This window comes from Urtica dioica, chromosome 5, assembly GCF_054948205.1.
Source record: "Urtica dioica subsp. dioica isolate 48M chromosome 5, U.dioica_male_clone48M_v1_H2, whole genome shotgun sequence".
Lineage (NCBI taxonomy): Eukaryota > Viridiplantae > Streptophyta > Magnoliopsida > Rosales > Urticaceae > Urtica > Urtica dioica.
Genome location: NC_142760.1, coordinates 39,329,503 through 39,347,046, shown reverse-complemented (window position 1 = coordinate 39,347,046; position 17,544 = coordinate 39,329,503). Strand labels below are relative to the sequence as shown.

Below are 17,544 nucleotides of genomic sequence, written 5' to 3'. Positions count from 1 at the left end.
TTCCTACGTGTCGAGTCATGCCCTCCATTTGGCAAAGATAGATAAGCACGCCATTTTGTTTGTTTTTTTTTTTTTTACAAAACTTACACATGCCGACTTAACATTGAAAAAAAAAAAAATTAGTATAATCGGGTAGGGGTGTAATCGGGTTGGGTTAATCGGTTTTTTCATGTTCTACCAACCCGAACCGTTATAACTAATTTTTTAATTTTAAAACCCAAACCAACCCGATTGAAAGGTAAAATCAAACTAAACCAATCCGAAAATAATCGGGTTGGTTTGGGTTAGTTTTTTCGGATTATAATTCTCGACAAATGACTTTATAACTCGAATGAAAATCATATACATATATTATATTTAGAACGTTTTGTCAAATAAAATTAAAATTTTACTTATCTTTAAAAAAATTACGTATTAAAATACAAATCACGCAAATTTTTAATTACCAAGTTTTCATGTAGTCGTAAATAATAAAATATAATACTATATATTTTTTATTTTATTATAATATTATTAAAAACTATTATTTTTTTAACAATAGTACATATAAAATATTTGTAATCTTACAAAAATTAAATAATTAACACTATCGGGTTGGTTTGGTTCAACCCAATCTCACGACTATTAAAAACCAAACCAACCCGAAACAATTGCGGTTTGGGTTGGTTACAACCCAAACTTCATCGGGTTTTAATGGGGCGGTTTAAAAAAGAGTGCGGTTTGGTTTGGATTATCGAGTTGTTCGGTTTGGCAGTTTTGATGAACACCCCCATAAACGGGGACGAAGCCAGGATTATTGAAAGGGGGGAGGCTAAAAATTCTTCTAACTTTATGTTGGTAATAGATATAATTAGATAAGTATTGATACAAAAATAAAAATAAAAGAAATACCTCTAAAATTATTTTACCTATAGCATATATAGTATTATGTCGGTCAGAATATATATACTAATACATACTACACTTTTTAATGTTGTATAGCTTGAATACATGAGCACTCTACCAAAGTAACTACAATGAAAGTTTGAAATTTCATTCTAATTAGCCAATCGTATTAATTAACGGTATAATTTTTACACAAATGCCCTTATAAAATTGTCCACCAAATATATGTGATATAATTTAAGAAAAAAAAAAAAAAGGAAAGAAATAATCCTGATTCCTTAATTCAAGCAACCATCAATTAATTCTTATAAAAAAAAAAATCTACTCCCGAAAAGAAACAAAACAAAAATTACAGAAACAATTATACAAATATAAAGTAAATCCAAATTGCAAAATTCAAAATCTGAGAATGCATAAAATTATAACGATTATTACCTAACGATATTTAAATATCTATTATGGGAATGAATAATACTATTAATGATTATTACCAATTATTACCTAATGATATTTGAAAAAAAAAAAAACACCCGACAACAATTAGATACCCAGAAAATTATTAACGATTATTAACTATTCACGATCAATAAGAAAAAAATTAGAAAACAATAGATCCCAGAGACTTTTAACGATTATTAATGAATATTTACTGCACAAATTTGAATACAAACCAGAAAATAAAAATGATTATTAAATGAACGTGATTTAGAAGAAAAATATAAATTCAAAAATGTCGTTGATGATTCCGCCACATCGAGCAACTCCGCCTGAGCGTATCTCGTTGTCGCCGCGTAGCCTGTAGTCGCGGAGATCTATGCGCCTAGGTCGCCGATCTTCGGGACGGTGCTCGCTGGCACCAAACGAGCTCAGCCCTTCAAGGATCGTGGCAAGAGTTTGGGCCACCGCAATTTCTAATTTTTTTTACCATCGGCAAAAAAATGGCCACTGACATTTCAAACCTTGAAAATATAAAACATATCGACTCAGCCAATCAAAATCAATTTAGAATACGCTCATCATATTCTTGTGTCATATTAATATAACTGTTTCCTATTAAAAACAAAATAAATAAATAAAACTAACCAAATCAGATTTGATTATAATATTTCATCCAATTAATAACGATTTTGAATAATATATACAGAAACCGTCCAATTAATAACGATTTTGAATAATATATACATAAACCGTGTGATAAGTATCAAAGGGATAAAATGTAAAAATACGACGCTTGAATTCTGTCCACGTCAGCATCTTGGCTAGTTTTTTTTTTTTTTAATTCGAACATTGGCTATAATAAAATTTGTATATTTGTTGTTGCTTAGTTCTTTATCAATTTCTAAATACATAGCGTGTATATATATATATATATATATATATGTGTGTGTATATATATATATATATGTGTGTATGTATGTATGTATTAATTTTGAATATTTCAAATTCAAGGGGGAGACTAAAGCCCCTCCTCAGCACTACTTGCGTTCGTGGAAAATATCGTATGCGTGGCGAATTCGGATTTTTTTTTAAATATCATGTTTTAGTGTGTATGATTTAATTATATCTTAATGAATATCTCTGTATTAAATTTATCTCTAATTTAAATTTTTGTTGATTTTTTTTCCAATAAAAATTGAAAATATTAATTCTTTTACAAAATGACCCATCATCTTCTCCGCAAATGCTCTTGATTGTATGTTGAAAGAGACGATTGATGAAACGTTATTCAACCACAAAAAAATATTTATCAAAATACCATCTAAATACCTCTTGGAATGATTTTAATGTCGCATTAGATTTTGTTTTCCCAAAGACACTTAATCTTGTCATTTATTTTAATTAGAATGAGTCATTAATTGAACACTAAATAACACTCAAGTTTAGCAAAATTCTTTCTTTCTGAATGCTCTCTTAGGTGGACCCTTCAACACAGAGTTCACGGAAGAAACAACACGGAACTTTTGGAAGATGTGAGACAATAAGGACATAATAGCAAGCCCACGTCTGTTGATAAAGAGCATCATGCCAAAGAAAAATGTCACTAGTGATGGACACCGAGTCTAGAGGCATCGCCGAGCTAGGGACAACTTTCACTTAGGAAGGGCTTCAATTACATATTCAACTTATGTTTTGATTATATACATATTCAACTTTACCGAAGGTAGAACCTCATGTTGTTTATGCATGAAAACATGATTGCGATATGCGTATGGTATGACATCGTACTGAATTACTTCGAGAAGAAAGTTTGTTGTATTCATAGAAATTAATGATTAATATAATTATGGAAGTCGGTGGAGGGAGACAAAGGTTTCAATAGTTTAAGGCGACTAAGACATTATGAGCAAAAAGGATCACAATCATTTAGAGTGAAATGTGTGGCCATCTTTGAGAGAGCGAGGCCGCCTCAAGGACTTTTACCGTTCAGGTCGTTCACGTGCAATATCTCATCGATCGAGACATTAATCGAATTTACCTCGGGCTTTGGTGCAAACTCTCCTAGATTCTAGCGCATCCACCTTTCGAGGGCGAGGGTGGTGGTAAGATAGGTAAATCTAGCTTCACGTCTCCGACCCAAAAATCTATAGCAGAGTGTTGTGTTGGAATCTTATTTAGTCCACATTAATTATTGTCCATATGGAGTTTTGGAGTCTCTTTTGGAGATCACTTCATAGTTCGGCATCTTTTTTCATTTCATATGAAAGCTTTCTCTTCATCTAAGACCCGTCTTCAAGAGTATTGGAAGTCGAAGAAGAGGACTGTTGCAATTTGAGAGGTAGCGTTACCCATCTCGGCGGGGCTCCTCGGGGTTTTTTCGATGGTGGATGAAACTTTGGAGATGGCCCAAAACTTGTTGAGATGTGATCCCTTGGGTGGTGGGAAAAAGGCTAGGCATCGGATTGGTCGCTTGATTGTAGATCGCGTGGTCGCGAGTCACGGGCCGCTAAGAAGTGTGTCAGTTTTTTTTACTGCATACCTGTCGAGTGTATTCCTTGTTCGCAAGCCACGTGGTAGCTAAAACTTAGGTAGCCTAGTTGCTTGGTCAAAATCATTGAGGCGGTCGAGAAACGTGAGTCGTAGTCATTGTAGCAACCAAGGTAGTATGGTTCGAGAGACGAAGGTTGCTTTAATTTCTAAGATTTTTATTACCAATTATAGGGTTTCTTAAGGGACAAAAAATTCCATGAGAAGGTCTTATAGAGGGATCTTTAATCTTCAATCATTATCGAATTGAAAAATTTCCACTAAGGAAACAAGCTATTGACGGAAAAGTGTGGCTATTCACGAGTTGCTTCCCTCTAGCACCAAATTATTAATATCATTTTCAGGATCAACATTCAAGAAAACACGTTTCGAGGACATGAAGCCCAAAGTATCATGTGACTGATGATGGGTCATTTTCTAGTCGATGCTTCTCAAGGACACAAGGAGACAAGGAAATAAAAAAAAATTATATATCCAATACACTATAAGTGATGTTAATTTTTCATTTATAGTAAATGACACTATGATCTCATCATATTCTTCTTGTCGATGAGTTGTCACATGAGATAACAATGACATTTGTTACTCGTCGACATTTTTTTTTCTTGCACACTACGACGCTCAATATTAAAGTAAGGACTTATAGAGTTCGTAACTTTTTGCTCGTCTTTAGACTGAGAGAAGGAGAGAGAATTCAATGAGTCCAGCGTAGATGATGGAGTATTGTTTTGTGTATATATAACAAAAAGGTTATGATACCTAAGAGGTCGAGATGGGCCGCGGTAGCTGAATGTGCTGAGGTAAGCTGCTAGGTTAACCACGAGACGGGTTGGACGTGCGGGAAGGCAAGTCGTCGAGCTATTAGACGTTCAGCAAGGTCGGGTGCCACAAAGCTAGAGTGGCATGAGGCAAGCTAAGCATAGGGAAAGGTGTAACACGGGCTACCGATCGTCTAGACATGCATTGGGGAAGGTAGGCGTGAGGCTGGAATGCTGCATGATCGAAAGGTTACGGGGCATGGAACGAGAGATCACGTCGTGTGGTCATGCTCATCGCCTTATGGGCTCGAGCCTTGTGAATTTTGGGTTGGTTGGCTCATCGCCATATGGACTTCAACCATAAGAATTTTAGGTATGGCCACATGTTTTCACGCATGTCGTTTTTGGAGTTGGATTATAATTAAGAAATGTCATATTGTGGGCTTCAAAAGTAGCAAAATATCAAAGCTATATCTACTAGTTTGAAAATATCCAAAACATGACTTTTGACCTAAAATCGGACAAAAATACCATTACAGCCCATTTAACCATTTCTCTCATTCTCTCTCTGCTTTTCCTTAATTCCTCTGTTCTTTCTCTCTTTCTAACTCTCAAAGCAGCCTTTATTTTTCTCTTCATTGTTGGATTTCGTTGAATAATTGTGGATTCGACTTAGTAATATTCATATTTATTTTAGTGTATATAAGCTTTATGTTGTTAATTTAATAAGTTAAATCAAAACTATACATACGTTTTCTTAATTTATTTCGTTTATATTAACAATCTTTTTGGTAATTTATATTGTGTATTTTCCTAATGACGTTAAAATAAATTCTTCATAATTTTAGTTACTTTCAGGTTATGGCATGAAGTTTAACATGAATGTAATTCTATAGAATTAAATAAATTTTGTTTAATTTTTCTTATTATTCAAATTTGTCTTGGAAAATGATATAATAAATAACAATTATTAGCTAAATATAAATATTATATACTTATTTTAATATTTGATGACTTTTTTTAATAATAGTTACAAGAAATAGGTTTTTATCTAATTTGACTTCCAGTAGTTATAGTACTTCAATTATAATGTTGTTTTATAACGGTGATTTTTGTTTTGTTCAATTTTTTAGGGGAGAGTAAACCAAAATGTTGAATATCTTGATATGAAGCTATGAGCGAGAATTTATGCAACCTCTAACTCTAACAAATGTGTGGTACAGGTTAAAGAAAGAGCAAAATGGGGCCACACTGCAGTTATTATGGGACAAGTCTAACTACAGTATTTTTATGCCTGTTTTATGCCTCTCTTTTAGTTATAGTTTAAATTTCTCTCCAATTATGTCTTTCCTTCTCACCCATATATCACTCAAAATAATTTCTTCCATCCCATTTTCTACTGAACCAATCACAATTATCATCGAAGGTTGTTCACGATACTCTAAAACTACATCAAGTAATGGTGTTAAACTTTTCAATAAGTGAACTATAACTATAACGATTATGACGATTAAATTTCATTATAGCTAATCTTATCTAGTCAGATTTACAAACTTAATAAAATTACTAAACACAAACCCCAGATTTATAAATACTTGGGAAGAACAAAAACACCAAAATATATATTTGGTCCAATAGAACTTAAGTATATACACATCTCAAAGTGCACGGTCCAGTGGTTCGTTCAAATTTGATGCCTTAAAAACTAACATCCCAAAATAATATCGCCTTAATCTAACATCCGAGAATAAGATCCATTACTACAACACTACTTACTTCTTAAGCAAAAACTTCCGGGTCCGCTGATTGATGCGACCGATCAAGGCGCCGCCGATGATCCGGGTTGTGTCGCTCCCTGTCTCGGGTTTTTCTGCTCGGAAATAGGACCGTCCCTTCGCCTTTCGTATCTTCGTCCCTCCTGTCTCGGTTCTTTGCGCTTCTTCGGTTGATAGGTCGGGTAGCTCCCGGGAATAATCTCTCCGTTAACATATTTATCCCCTATATAGCCACAAAAAAAAAAAAAAAAAAAAAAGGTTATATGGTATTTAGTTACAGCTCCCATACTATTCAAGTGGCGACAGTTCTTCCCTGAATTTGTGTTTCTTGGCATTTTCTTACAAATTAATTAAAATAAAATTCATTTTAGCACGTAATTTTTTTCTCCAACTTTCTTTTCACATACGCGAAAGCTACGTGATGTTTTTTTCCATTAGTAAAATAGTCAACTTAAACGTTTGACATTACTAAATAGCCAACGTTTGATAAATCCTAGGTAAATAACCATTTCATGTATTTACAGACGTAAATCTTAGTTAAATAGTCACCTCCATATAGGGCACGTCATTATTTATGGCTATTTATCTAAGATTTATCAAACATTGGCTATTTAGCAATGTCAAACGTTTAAGTTGGCTATTTTCCTAATTTTCTGTTTTTCTTTTGTTTAGAACTGAAATTTGTTTTACAGAAAAAATAAATAAATAAATAAATACAAGGCTCGTGAAGGAAACTGCCAAGAAAAAGAACAAGGAACAAACTGTCGCCACCTGAATAGTAAATGGGCATGTAATAAACAAGCTTGTAGGATATGACATAATTCGATATAAAAGAAAATTTTACCGCCGTAATCTTTATTCTTGACATCAATGTATGAATCCGGCAATACCCAAAGAACCCCGGGCAGTCCTGCAGTGACCATTCACGAGGGATGGGAAATAATTTCATTAGCCACTCATTACAAAAATATTTACGAGGACTCCGAACAAGTGAGACTTACCTTTGAACTTTTCGGATGTTTCTTCGGATATAGTACACTGGAAACCGGTGTAAGTGGTGGTGCTAAAAGCATACATGTTCTTCTTTGCTTCTTCCATACTGTTTGTATATATCAGCCACGTATAAAAAACCAAAATTATAAAATAAATGTTTCAACCACAGAATTCCTGAGAAGAGCATGTTCATTATACTAAGCCTAATCTTCACAATATATATATATATATATGTCCTGTATTTTCTCAGCCACAAAAGCAAAAATAGAACATCTATCTAAATTCATAGAGGATCAATATAAACTGGCTAAAGTTCACCTCATCAAGAACCAGTTAATCACCCGATATGCTATCATATCATTGTGCTACTGAACTCGGTTCAGTTTGAAATTTTAACCAAGTTAGTCTTCTGATAAATTCAGTCAATCGCTGATAATTCAACAACGCCAGAAGATATATAAATTTTATTGTTAAGCTGCCCAAAAAAAATTATTTTGACTCTCAACCCTTAACCTGCTAAAGTGCTAATGATCACCCAGTGATAGTCACAAGCCTCCGAAAAACCACCAAAAACAACATGTTACCTCTTTTCTTACTTCAGAGTCAAATAAAAATCCTTCATCTAACCTGTGAAAACACAACTAAATCGCATCCTAGGGACTCAACACATAACAAGTTCAGGACATTTAAAAACCACGATGGAAATAAGAGCATCTCATTAATAAACTTCACTTCCAAAATGCAAATTCAGCTATGTCATTAAGCTCCAAAGTACTGATGATTTGGAAAATATTTCAAGCAAACTCAAGTTTTCACAATCTTGATATTTCGAGAACACCGATAAAGATATATATTTCATTGTTAAGCTGCATAATAATTTTATGTCTCTCATCCCTTAACCTGCTAACTTAAATAATTACCCAGTGATAGTCACGAGCTTCTGAAAAAGAAAAGAAAAAAAAAACATAACAATCTCCAAATAAAAATAAAAGCATCTCATTAATAAACTTCACTTCCAAAATGCAAATTCAGCTATGTCATTAAGCTCCAAAGTACTGATGATTTGGAAAATATTTCAAGCAAACTCAAGTTTTCACAATCTTGATATTTCGAGAACACCGATAAAGATATATATTTCATTGTTAAGCTGCATAATATTTTTATGTCTCTCATCCCTTAACCTGCTAACTTAAATAATTACCCAGTGATAGTCACGAGCTTCTGAAAAAGAAAAGAAAAAAAAAACATAACAATCTCCAAATAAAAATAAAAACAAAAAACATGGATTATCTTTTCTTACTCCAGAGGCAAATAAAAATCCTTCATCTAACCTGTGAAAGTATAATATATTACGCAGGAAATTTAAAAAATATGACAGGAATAAGAACCTTACTTTAATAAAGTTCACTTCACAAATGATATTCAGCTATGTCATGTGACAAACCACACTTCAACAACCAATTAAGCTCCAAAGTACCGATAATTTAGAAAATATGTCAAACAAACTCAAGTTTTCACAATCTTAGAAAAAGAAGAAAGAAAGAAAAAATTAAGTTCCAATTTACGAATGGAAATAAATCCTCAGCTAAGAAACAACAGGAAAGGTAAACAAGATTATCCAATAAAGAAAACGAAAAAAAAACACAGATAAAAGAAAAAAATATGAACCTTCCGAGAACTGAAGCGAGAGTGTTGAGATAGGTATCAATCATCTGTTCCCTGGTTGGAGCAGGGTCCTTGGGAAACTCCATGACGATGAGCCAGTGGTTATAGTCACAGCCAGGTAACATTATCGGCTCTATTTCCTCGTTGTTTTCGCTTCTGTTCGCCGAGTAATCGCTGTCCATCGTCGAAACCCTAACCGAGACTTGCCGGAGCGAGCGAGACCGGACCGTTGACGGCACGACGGAGACGAACCGGACTCGGCCGTGGTGAGAGAGAGAAGGCCTAATCGATTCCGCCACTAGGGCTTTGGGTGCTAGAGAGAGGTTCGTCGACATTGCCATGGTTCAGAGAGAGAGAGAGAGAGAGAGATGATGATAAGGAAAGTCTGAAATGAAAGAGCGGATATTTGTATTGAGCTCGATGAGAAGAAAAAACAAAAAACAAAAAAAAACAAAAAAAATGTACAAATTAGAGCGAGTACCTTAAACATATTGGGCTTTAAGTAAATGAATTTGGGCTTTCTGGGTTTGCTATTGTGGCCCAATTAAAATCCATTGTCCATTGGGAAATGGATTTAACTAGTAGCCATTTTGATACTTTTGACAAAAACAGTAGTAGCTATGTTTTTGGACACTTTTACTGATAACTGTAGACTTATATTTACAATTATTGTTAATTATAGACTTGTAAATAATCGGTTTATAACAACTGGTATAATTAATGTATAGTAAAAGTGTCCAAAAACATAGTTGCTACGATTTTGGTCCAAATTATCAAAATTGCTACTAGTTGATGCCATTTCCATTGTCCATTCCCTCCTTCCTCCGATTTCACTTATTCTGTCGGGGATATTTCACAAATATCACCTATGAAGCTCACTTCCAACGCGAAGTTGAATATGAAATCAATTACATGATTTAAGGATCATCTGAAACTCTTGGACGCGTTAGGTCTCATTTTAAACTTCTTCAAGCTTTTTGGAATCTTGAAGAGTAATTTTGGGCCCATCAAAGATTAGGCACGTGACCAATCAAAGTACATATCGTGTGCACAAGTGTTAATAAAAAAAAAGGGCTTAACTTTGAAACACTCCTTGGCCCAAATCCACATTCTCATCCCAAAGCTCGTGCAAGTCTGTTAAAAAAAAAACAAACAATTGCGATGTAAAATTAATAAGAACTAATTGTTAGATTGGCTGCTGTTTACCCAAGTTTCTCTTTGTTACGTTCATCTTCTAGTATAATGAAACTGTTTGGATTAGCTTATTAAGTCTGGTTTTAGTTTTTTTTAAAAAGGTTAATCGTTTTAAAGCGTTTGGTAAAAATAATTTTTAAAAAAGTATTTTTGTAAAATATAAAAAAAAAATTGAAAAACAAGATTTTCGGAATTTTTGAGAAAAAAATATAAAAGTAGTTGAGCTATGTTAAACAGTGTCTATATAGTTCAATTTGATTCGGTTAAAACTTAATTGAATATTTTAAAAATTGATTGAATACTCGGTTAAATTAATTTTCGGTTAATTCTAGTACAATATCTTAATATTTTTCCACCCACAGTCGTCTTCGGGGGGAAAAAAAGGTCGAATGTTCGTTTTCATGATTATTGGAAATCTTAACCTATCATTTTAGCATGAAATACACTATTTTAGCAAGCAACACTTTTATTCTTTTATTTTAAGAATGGCAACACTTTTATTCCACGCATGAAAGTGAGGGAGAAAAATTACCTTGAAATTGAGTAGTTGGTCAAAAAAAAAAAAAAAAAAAACAGCCATACCTTCCGGACCACAGAGAGAGAACTGAAATAAATTACAGTTCTGCGATTTCTGTCGAAATCGATCATACTTTCAATTTCAACCGATGGTCAGTATGGATTCGATACTTTGTCGGGTTATCGTATCGATCGATGTGAAAGAGCCAAGCTTTCTGAGATTTTATCAACGATAACAGGTAATGCATATAAGCCCTCATGGTTATAGATTGCTCTTGCGACGAATTTGCTTCTAAAACTCGATTTCTTTTTCTTAATTTATTTTCATATAAAATTAGCTGTGTATATTTAGGTCGAAAATGATTAAGATTGTTATTTTTTGAATTTGGAGTTACGTGTGTAATCTATAGAGTAATCGCTTGAATTTCTTCGAGAAATTTGTCCTTGTCACTTCAGGTTACTGGAAATGAGAAAAACAAACTGAATTGAGAAAAATTACTCTTGAATTTCACCAAACAACCAAAAGACTTTAAAACGATCATAGAAGAAGAGAGATTTATGGGAATAGAAAAACCCTTAGCTTCATGTGTATCTCGACAAACATACCTAAAACATAAAATAAAATAAAAATAAAAAAAGAGTACTTAAAACACTGAAAAACAAAAGATGAAAACATCAGCATTGGGAGAGCGACACGAAGGTAGATAGGTTCTTAAGGACAAAGAAACCAAAAAAGACAGCTACAAGCAATAAGAACGAAGATTCACTGGTCTAATATCGGGACGAGAAACTCAATCATCGAGGACTACAAGGGGTTTGAAAGCCAAGACTTGAACATGTTCGGACAACTTCGAGGCGTCCAAGAGAGGATGATCGAATATCGGGTACCACTTGGTCTCGGCTTTTTGTTTCCCTTTGGTCTCGGCTTCGTAGTAGAGCTCCATTTTCTCAAGCAGCGGCGCGTTGTTAAGCAAGAACCGAGCCACGTCGATCTCTCTTTTCCTTGACCCGAATCCGTTGATTACGACTTCCTTGAGAGTGGCATCGAAGCAAAGGAACGGGGACGCCTGCGTATCCCAATAGGTATCCTCATCGTACGCAAATATTTCCTCAACGAAGAAATCGAAGAAATCGACCTGACAGAGAGAGAGAGAGAGAGAGAGAGAGAGAGAGAAGAACAGGCACCCCGAAAAAGCTCAGATCTTTAGAGTCCGATGTCACTGAGAAAGGTGAAACGCAGCGTACCTCAGCGGATTCCTCGATGGTCAGAGTTATGGTCTTCAAGGTGGGGCAACTTCTTATGAGACACGCTATCCCAGGAAGTTCTTGTCTCCCTAATCCGGTAGTCAACTTCAAGTGTTGTACATGTGTGAGATAACTGGGCATTTCTTCTGAAATATCTTCTCCTGTTGGCAGAACCTTCCGTAGAAACAGAAAATTACAAGAAATAAGACCCCAGAAGTAATAAAAATTGATTTTTTTTTTTTTTTTTTTGTGTGTGTAGAAATTCTTACCTGAATGCAATAACTGTGCAAAGAGACCGTATTGCAATAGTCTAAATTATACAAGAGAGAAGCAATACCATCTCCTTGTCCGCTGTTGGCCACCAGATAAGAACCGTCGATTGTAGTGTTTTCAAGTTTCTCCGATTTTCGGAGGGACATTGTTCCGAACGAACTTGCTACGATGACAAGTGTCACGAGCTCCGGAACTGATATGTCGATGTCAAGCGATTCTATCATAACATCTGTGCAGTTGACCATCGACAGACTCTTGATCTTCAGGTCTTGATCGTACAACATAAATTCATAAGGAAGAATACAGTCATGTAAAGCCACTTCTTCAAGAACTGGGCATGTAGATACTAGTTCCCCAAAAGAGCTGCCGTAAATCTTCACGCGCTTCAGCTCTAACTTATGAAGAGATGTCATGGAGCCAAAAGTGAATGAATTGATTTTGCAGTAAGTCAAGGACAAAGAGTGCAATATCCTACTCGAGAAATCGCTAGTGAGCAAGTCAAAACGTTTTGGAGAAGTAACAGCTGTTTCAGAGTCTCCGTTAGCGAAGTCCAAAGAGAGCGCTCTGATTTTGTTGGTGAAGGAAAAGTGAACCCAGCTCTGGATCTTTTCGGCGTACCTATCGTTCCTATCGTGATGTAACCATATTTTGAGGTTTTCGATTGCGCACCCGGCATGGAGCACGAGAGTTTGAGTTACGAAATCCACGTATTTCCTTTTTGCTGCGTCTATCAGATACGTTTGGAAATAGGAACCTTGAAACTCGGGAATCGGATTCGGAATGCGATCAGCGATGAACTTTTTGACGGCCTCGAGTTCGTTCAGCTTTAAACTCGAGGACACTGTTGACAAATGACTCAAGACCATCCTTTTCCAGAGCCTTGACACTAGGCTCGCTACCATGAGATCTTTCGTCGGCAAAAGTGAGATGATGCAGATGAAAATCACTTCTGGTAGTCGACTTATGTGATTAATGCACGTTGATTCGTCTTCCACTTTCCTTTTCTTGCTAGCGCTATCACCATCGCTGCCACTGAAGCTTTCCATTCTATCTCGGTCAAAAGAAAATTCATCAGATCATCCCATGGAAAATTACCGCGTTATGGATTGTTGAAAAAGGGGAAATTTGGCCTAGTAGATATTAAGTCATGCATAGCTAACCGACATATCGGCAGTCCGTGCTACAATATGCTAAAGATATCAAGTCTTATCTCTTGTGAAATTGTTATTGGCATGTAACAATTATGACGTGAGAAACATGACGGTGGAATAATTATTATATACCAAAATAAACTTGAGGTTTTTTCAGGAGCTTGTGAGAAAGCCTAAATGTAAAGCCTTCTCCTCGTAATGGGTGGTTTGCTTAGCTCGATTTAGGGCCATAGGAATATATGAATATCGTCTTAGAACTCTAAAATTCTTCAAAGAAAAAAAAAACGGCGATTCAATTTACATTTAGATGTGGCAAATGTAGATCTAGTACTTGAAAACGAAAAAGGAAAACGTACAAAGAATTAGAACCAAGTAATAGACAGCATTATAGATATTAGATTCCGTCCTAGAAAAGACGGATAAGAACAAAATCGGCTCTTTGAAGCCCCAGTCATAACAAAGAGGGGCTAGAGGACTAAATCCCGATTAAACGCAAATAGTGAAGATGGGATCAGGATACAGATATGATATAATGCAAAAGATTTTGATACAACTTATTAAGAAAAAATAATCTAGGAATTAATCATCAAAGATGGGATTGAATGCTGTAGACAGAGGAAGTAAACTGCAAATCTACTAAATGATGTTGAAGGAATATAGATTACCTCAAAGCACTTCTTGTGTTGTTTGTCATCCGGAATATAAAAAATCGGCGGAAAAGAATCACCTTTACACCAGAGAAAAAGAACAAAGAAAGAAAATCGGGACGTTTGGAGGGATAATTCAGGGAAAATAGAGTCGAGGTATCGTTACTCTAGTATCATTAGACTAAACCCAAGAGAATGATTGATGAAAATACAAGGTATCGAGGCTAGATTAAATAGAGTCGAGGTATCGTTACTCTCAAGGAAAGCGTGGCAATCTAATTAATGCCAAATGTTTGTCATGAGCATTGGCCAAGGGCGTCCAAATTTTGCATTAGCGTGTTACGGTTACAGTAACGGTGTCGTGGTATAATCATGTGAGTTTTAACCATTTTTTTTTTGCCTCTATTTTTTTTATAATCTTTTTTATATATTTATTTTACAATTGTGTTAATTTAGAGATACTTCAACTTGGTAATCTTGGGATTGACATATTTGTTTTAAATAGTTGTTCGAGTCTATCTTGTTCCTATTGGCGTTTGAAGTAAAAAAAAATTAGTGATACCTTTTACATGTTTTTAAGTGACGTGCTTAGAGACAATCATTTACTTCAGAATGATAGCAACTTGTGACTTATCTTATCGCAATTGTATTGTGATTCATGTCCTCATATTTAAACCACTTTGGATATTCAACAATGGTTCGGTTCTAGAACTAAATCTTGTTTTTCGCGCTCTTATTTAGGAGAAAAATGAGCCATTGTAGAAGGATTTTAATTATCAAAGAAAATCTTATTCCTTAAAAGCTCTCACTGGAGTTATGAGGCATAGATAATATGTATGACGTGCACAGATATGCATCCCAAATATGCATTAAAAAGCATGAAGTTCTACTATGGAACTATTATATTCAAGAAAATCATGCTCCTTCAAATATCTCCCTGTAGTTATGAGGGATAGATGAAATCTATAAGATGTAGATATGCATAAAAAAATTGCCTAAAGAACTCTGAAGGATTACAATGGAATTATCTTTATGGTGGATCTCAATTTGCTACATTCGTTGGGTAAAAGATGGATTTTGACCGTTAAAAGTGTTGGTAACCCAATCAAAGATAAAAACTGTAGGGCATAGGAAAATAGAATAAAGGATGCCATCAAGAGTGCCATTGTGGCCCAAGAAAATATAATCCGGAATCTCGATTCATATCAGGGAATACATGGTTGACACTTATAAGGAAGGAAATTTCCCGAAGGGTCGAGTTTTTATAGTCTTTTCTGCATAACAAACTTGGTTCTGTTTCTCTAGCGATATACCCCGTGAAAGTGGAACAGGAAAGAAATAAAAAAAAAACATCCTTTTATTTTTGTAAATTACTCGTCCATGTCTGTTATGTACATAACGTATTCTTTCAAGTTTCCGTTTCACTTTTGTTCGCAAGTCGACTGATTGCGTTTGGACTCTGGAACAAAAATAATTAATTTTGTCTCGTCTGGTTTAATTTTTTGGAATGACCATTTTACTATAAGAACTGATCATGAAAATTTATAGGACTGGATGTTTGTTTTGTATAAATATACTTCGCTTCCGCTGGTTTGTTAAATAGATATTATGGCTATGGTTGTTATTGCTCCTGATCAACATATTAAGTATCGTTACGAAGTATCAATGAAAAGCTAAATCTAGGAACTAGTAATTTAGCTCTAAGTATCAATTGATCGTGCTTTGTACTATAAATAGCTGAACTTCAGTTGTGATCTTCCTTCATCTGTCTCCGTTTTTTCAAGAGCTTGTTCTGTGAAAGTGTGAAAACTATCCATTGGCACGTTTTTCAAGTTTCTTATTTAGAAGATATATTTGCAAGGATACTATTAGACGACGTGTGTCGAAATATATACCTTCTTAAACATTATCATGGTGAAACGTATCTGTATACTTCTGCAATGCAACTATAGCCTCTTTGTTTACAGTATTCTGTTCATACTATGATGCTAGATAATCAGATTCGTATTGATGATAATTGAGAATAATTCCATTTCCCCACCTTAATATCGTCTTCATTTGCTCTGATGAGATGTTTTTTTTTTGTTTTTTTATTTTATCGATTTATTAGTGATAAATTATAGTAAATCATTTGCGTATACATCTTGGGGTGGTTCACTTTTACTTTTATGTTTATTAGTTTTTGCCGAAAGAGAAAAGTTAAAGGTCCTATAACCTGTTTTAAGCTGTTCAGGAACACATTTTTTTAGAAGTCATTGATGATTACGTACACTCGCTCGTTTCTTTTCTTCATAATTTGCTTAAACAAATTTGACATCCGAGTATTATCCTTTTACAGCCAATTGAGTTTCTTCACTTCAGAGTTCTGTAACTATGACTTGTTGTTATGACTCACCTCCCGCAACGTGGCAATCATCGGCCTCAGAATTCTCCAAAACTCGGCAGAGAAGACCGAGCCAAGAGAGACTGTGGTCCACATGTCAGTCACAGAGCTTTGACCACTCAGACATGTACAAATTTCTCCAAACCAGTTAGCCCGGAGATCTCATGGGGCTCGATGACTAAAGAGTTTGGCCACGGAAGAGACGTTTGATGATGGGATTTTCGATGTGGTTTGTCGCTTTTTTCCGGTGGCCAAACAAGTCTTCCAAGAACACTTGCCAAACAGAGTGGTTGGTATTCATAAGCTCTAATAAGGAGTTGCGTATATTCTGCGGAACCCTGTTAAATAAAACTATTCTGTGATGACATGTTAAACATACCATGAACCATTCATGGAAAATAAATGAGTCTATTGTCCAAAAAAAGGAAACAAAACCCATGACTTGTTGCTGAAGAAGAAAGTGGAATAGAGACCGGAATCTCGGCCAAAGCAACAGTTGAACTTGGGAACGGGCATCGAAAACATGGTCTCCACCGGAATCTCGGCCAGGTTTTTCCTTTACAATTGTCTTTGCATATTCATATTGGGAGCTTATATTTCAGTCACTATTATTGTTCTGTCTTCTATGTATTCATTTATTTATTGCTGGCTTATTTATTGCTTATATTTTTTTTTCCAGATATTTTCGTTAATGGTCTTCACGAAACGAATTATCTAGAGTAAGATCTGTTAAAGACAGAAATATGTTCATTCCTTTTTCACGTCGTTTCTTTAGACATCCATATTTCTGTTGCGGTTTAGGAGCAAGGCCAGAGAGGAATCAAGAATCAGTACTAAGAAAAGTGAATTAATCAACTTTTGCAATTTGTTTGAGGGAAAAAAAAAATTAGGCTAGTTCATGGCTGGTTGGTTTTAGTTGGCTCTGATAGTTTGAGAGGGCTCTTCGGATTGGGACCAAAGTCGTACGGAATGTGTTTTTACTTGGTAGAAATAGGAATAAGGAAGTCATAGTTTGTAAAGATATTTTAAACATGTTGTAATATAGGAATAAAGGAAGTCATAGTTTGTAGAGAG

At 34.9% G+C, this 17,544-nt stretch overlaps 2 protein-coding genes and 1 long non-coding RNA gene across 3 annotated transcripts; 1 reads left to right on the top strand and 2 right to left on the bottom strand.

The window, feature by feature from the left end:
* Positions 1 to 6,229: 6,229 nt before the first annotated feature.
* Positions 6,230 to 9,448, bottom strand: LOC149398401 (DAG protein, chloroplastic-like). The gene is made up of 4 exons (XM_089615564.1): positions 9,065 to 9,448; positions 7,405 to 7,502; positions 7,248 to 7,313; positions 6,230 to 6,626 (listed from the first exon to the last, which is right to left on the bottom strand). The coding sequence occupies exons 1-4, from the start codon at positions 9,400 to 9,402 to the stop codon at positions 6,448 to 6,450; spliced, it is 681 nt and encodes a 226-aa protein (XP_089471690.1). The 5' UTR covers positions 9,403 to 9,448; the 3' UTR covers positions 6,230 to 6,447.
* A 1,206-nt stretch (positions 9,449 to 10,654) lies between these two features.
* LOC149398399 (uncharacterized) lies at positions 10,655 to 17,087 on the top strand. The gene is made up of 2 exons (XR_016296899.1): positions 10,655 to 11,010; positions 16,426 to 17,087. It is a non-coding gene; the product is annotated as an uncharacterized LOC149398399 (long non-coding RNA).
* On the bottom strand, positions 11,563 to 13,335 carry LOC149398400 (putative F-box/LRR-repeat protein At1g56400). The gene is made up of 3 exons (XM_089615256.1): positions 12,286 to 13,335; positions 12,017 to 12,190; positions 11,563 to 11,838 (listed from the first exon to the last, which is right to left on the bottom strand). Exons 1-3 carry the CDS (start codon positions 13,333 to 13,335, stop codon positions 11,563 to 11,565), a joined length of 1,500 nt encoding a protein of 499 aa, XP_089471382.1.
* Positions 17,088 to 17,544: the final 457 nt, after the last annotated feature.

Coding starts and splice junctions, on each gene's coding strand:
- LOC149398400 (XM_089615256.1), bottom strand. CDS start 13,335: ATGGAAAGCTTCAGTGGCAGCGATGGTGATAGCGCTAGCAAGAAAAGG. Junction 12,191..12,285: donor TGCACAGTTATTGCATTCAG/GTAAGAATTTCT, acceptor TTTCTACGGAAG/GTTCTGCCAACAGGAGAAGA. Junction 11,839..12,016: donor CCATCGAGGAATCCGCTGAG/GTACGCTGCGTT, acceptor TGGGATACGCAG/GCGTCCCCGTTCCTTTGCTT.
- LOC149398401 (XM_089615564.1), bottom strand. CDS start 9,402: ATGGCAATGTCGACGAACCTCTCTCTAGCACCCAAAGCCCTAGTGGCG. Junction 7,314..7,404: donor AACATCCGAAAAGTTCAAAG/GTAAGTCTCACT, acceptor TGGTCACTGCAG/GACTGCCCGGGGTTCTTTGG. Junction 6,627..7,247: donor CAAGAATAAAGATTACGGCG/GTAAAATTTTCT, acceptor GTGGCTATATAG/GGGATAAATATGTTAACGGA.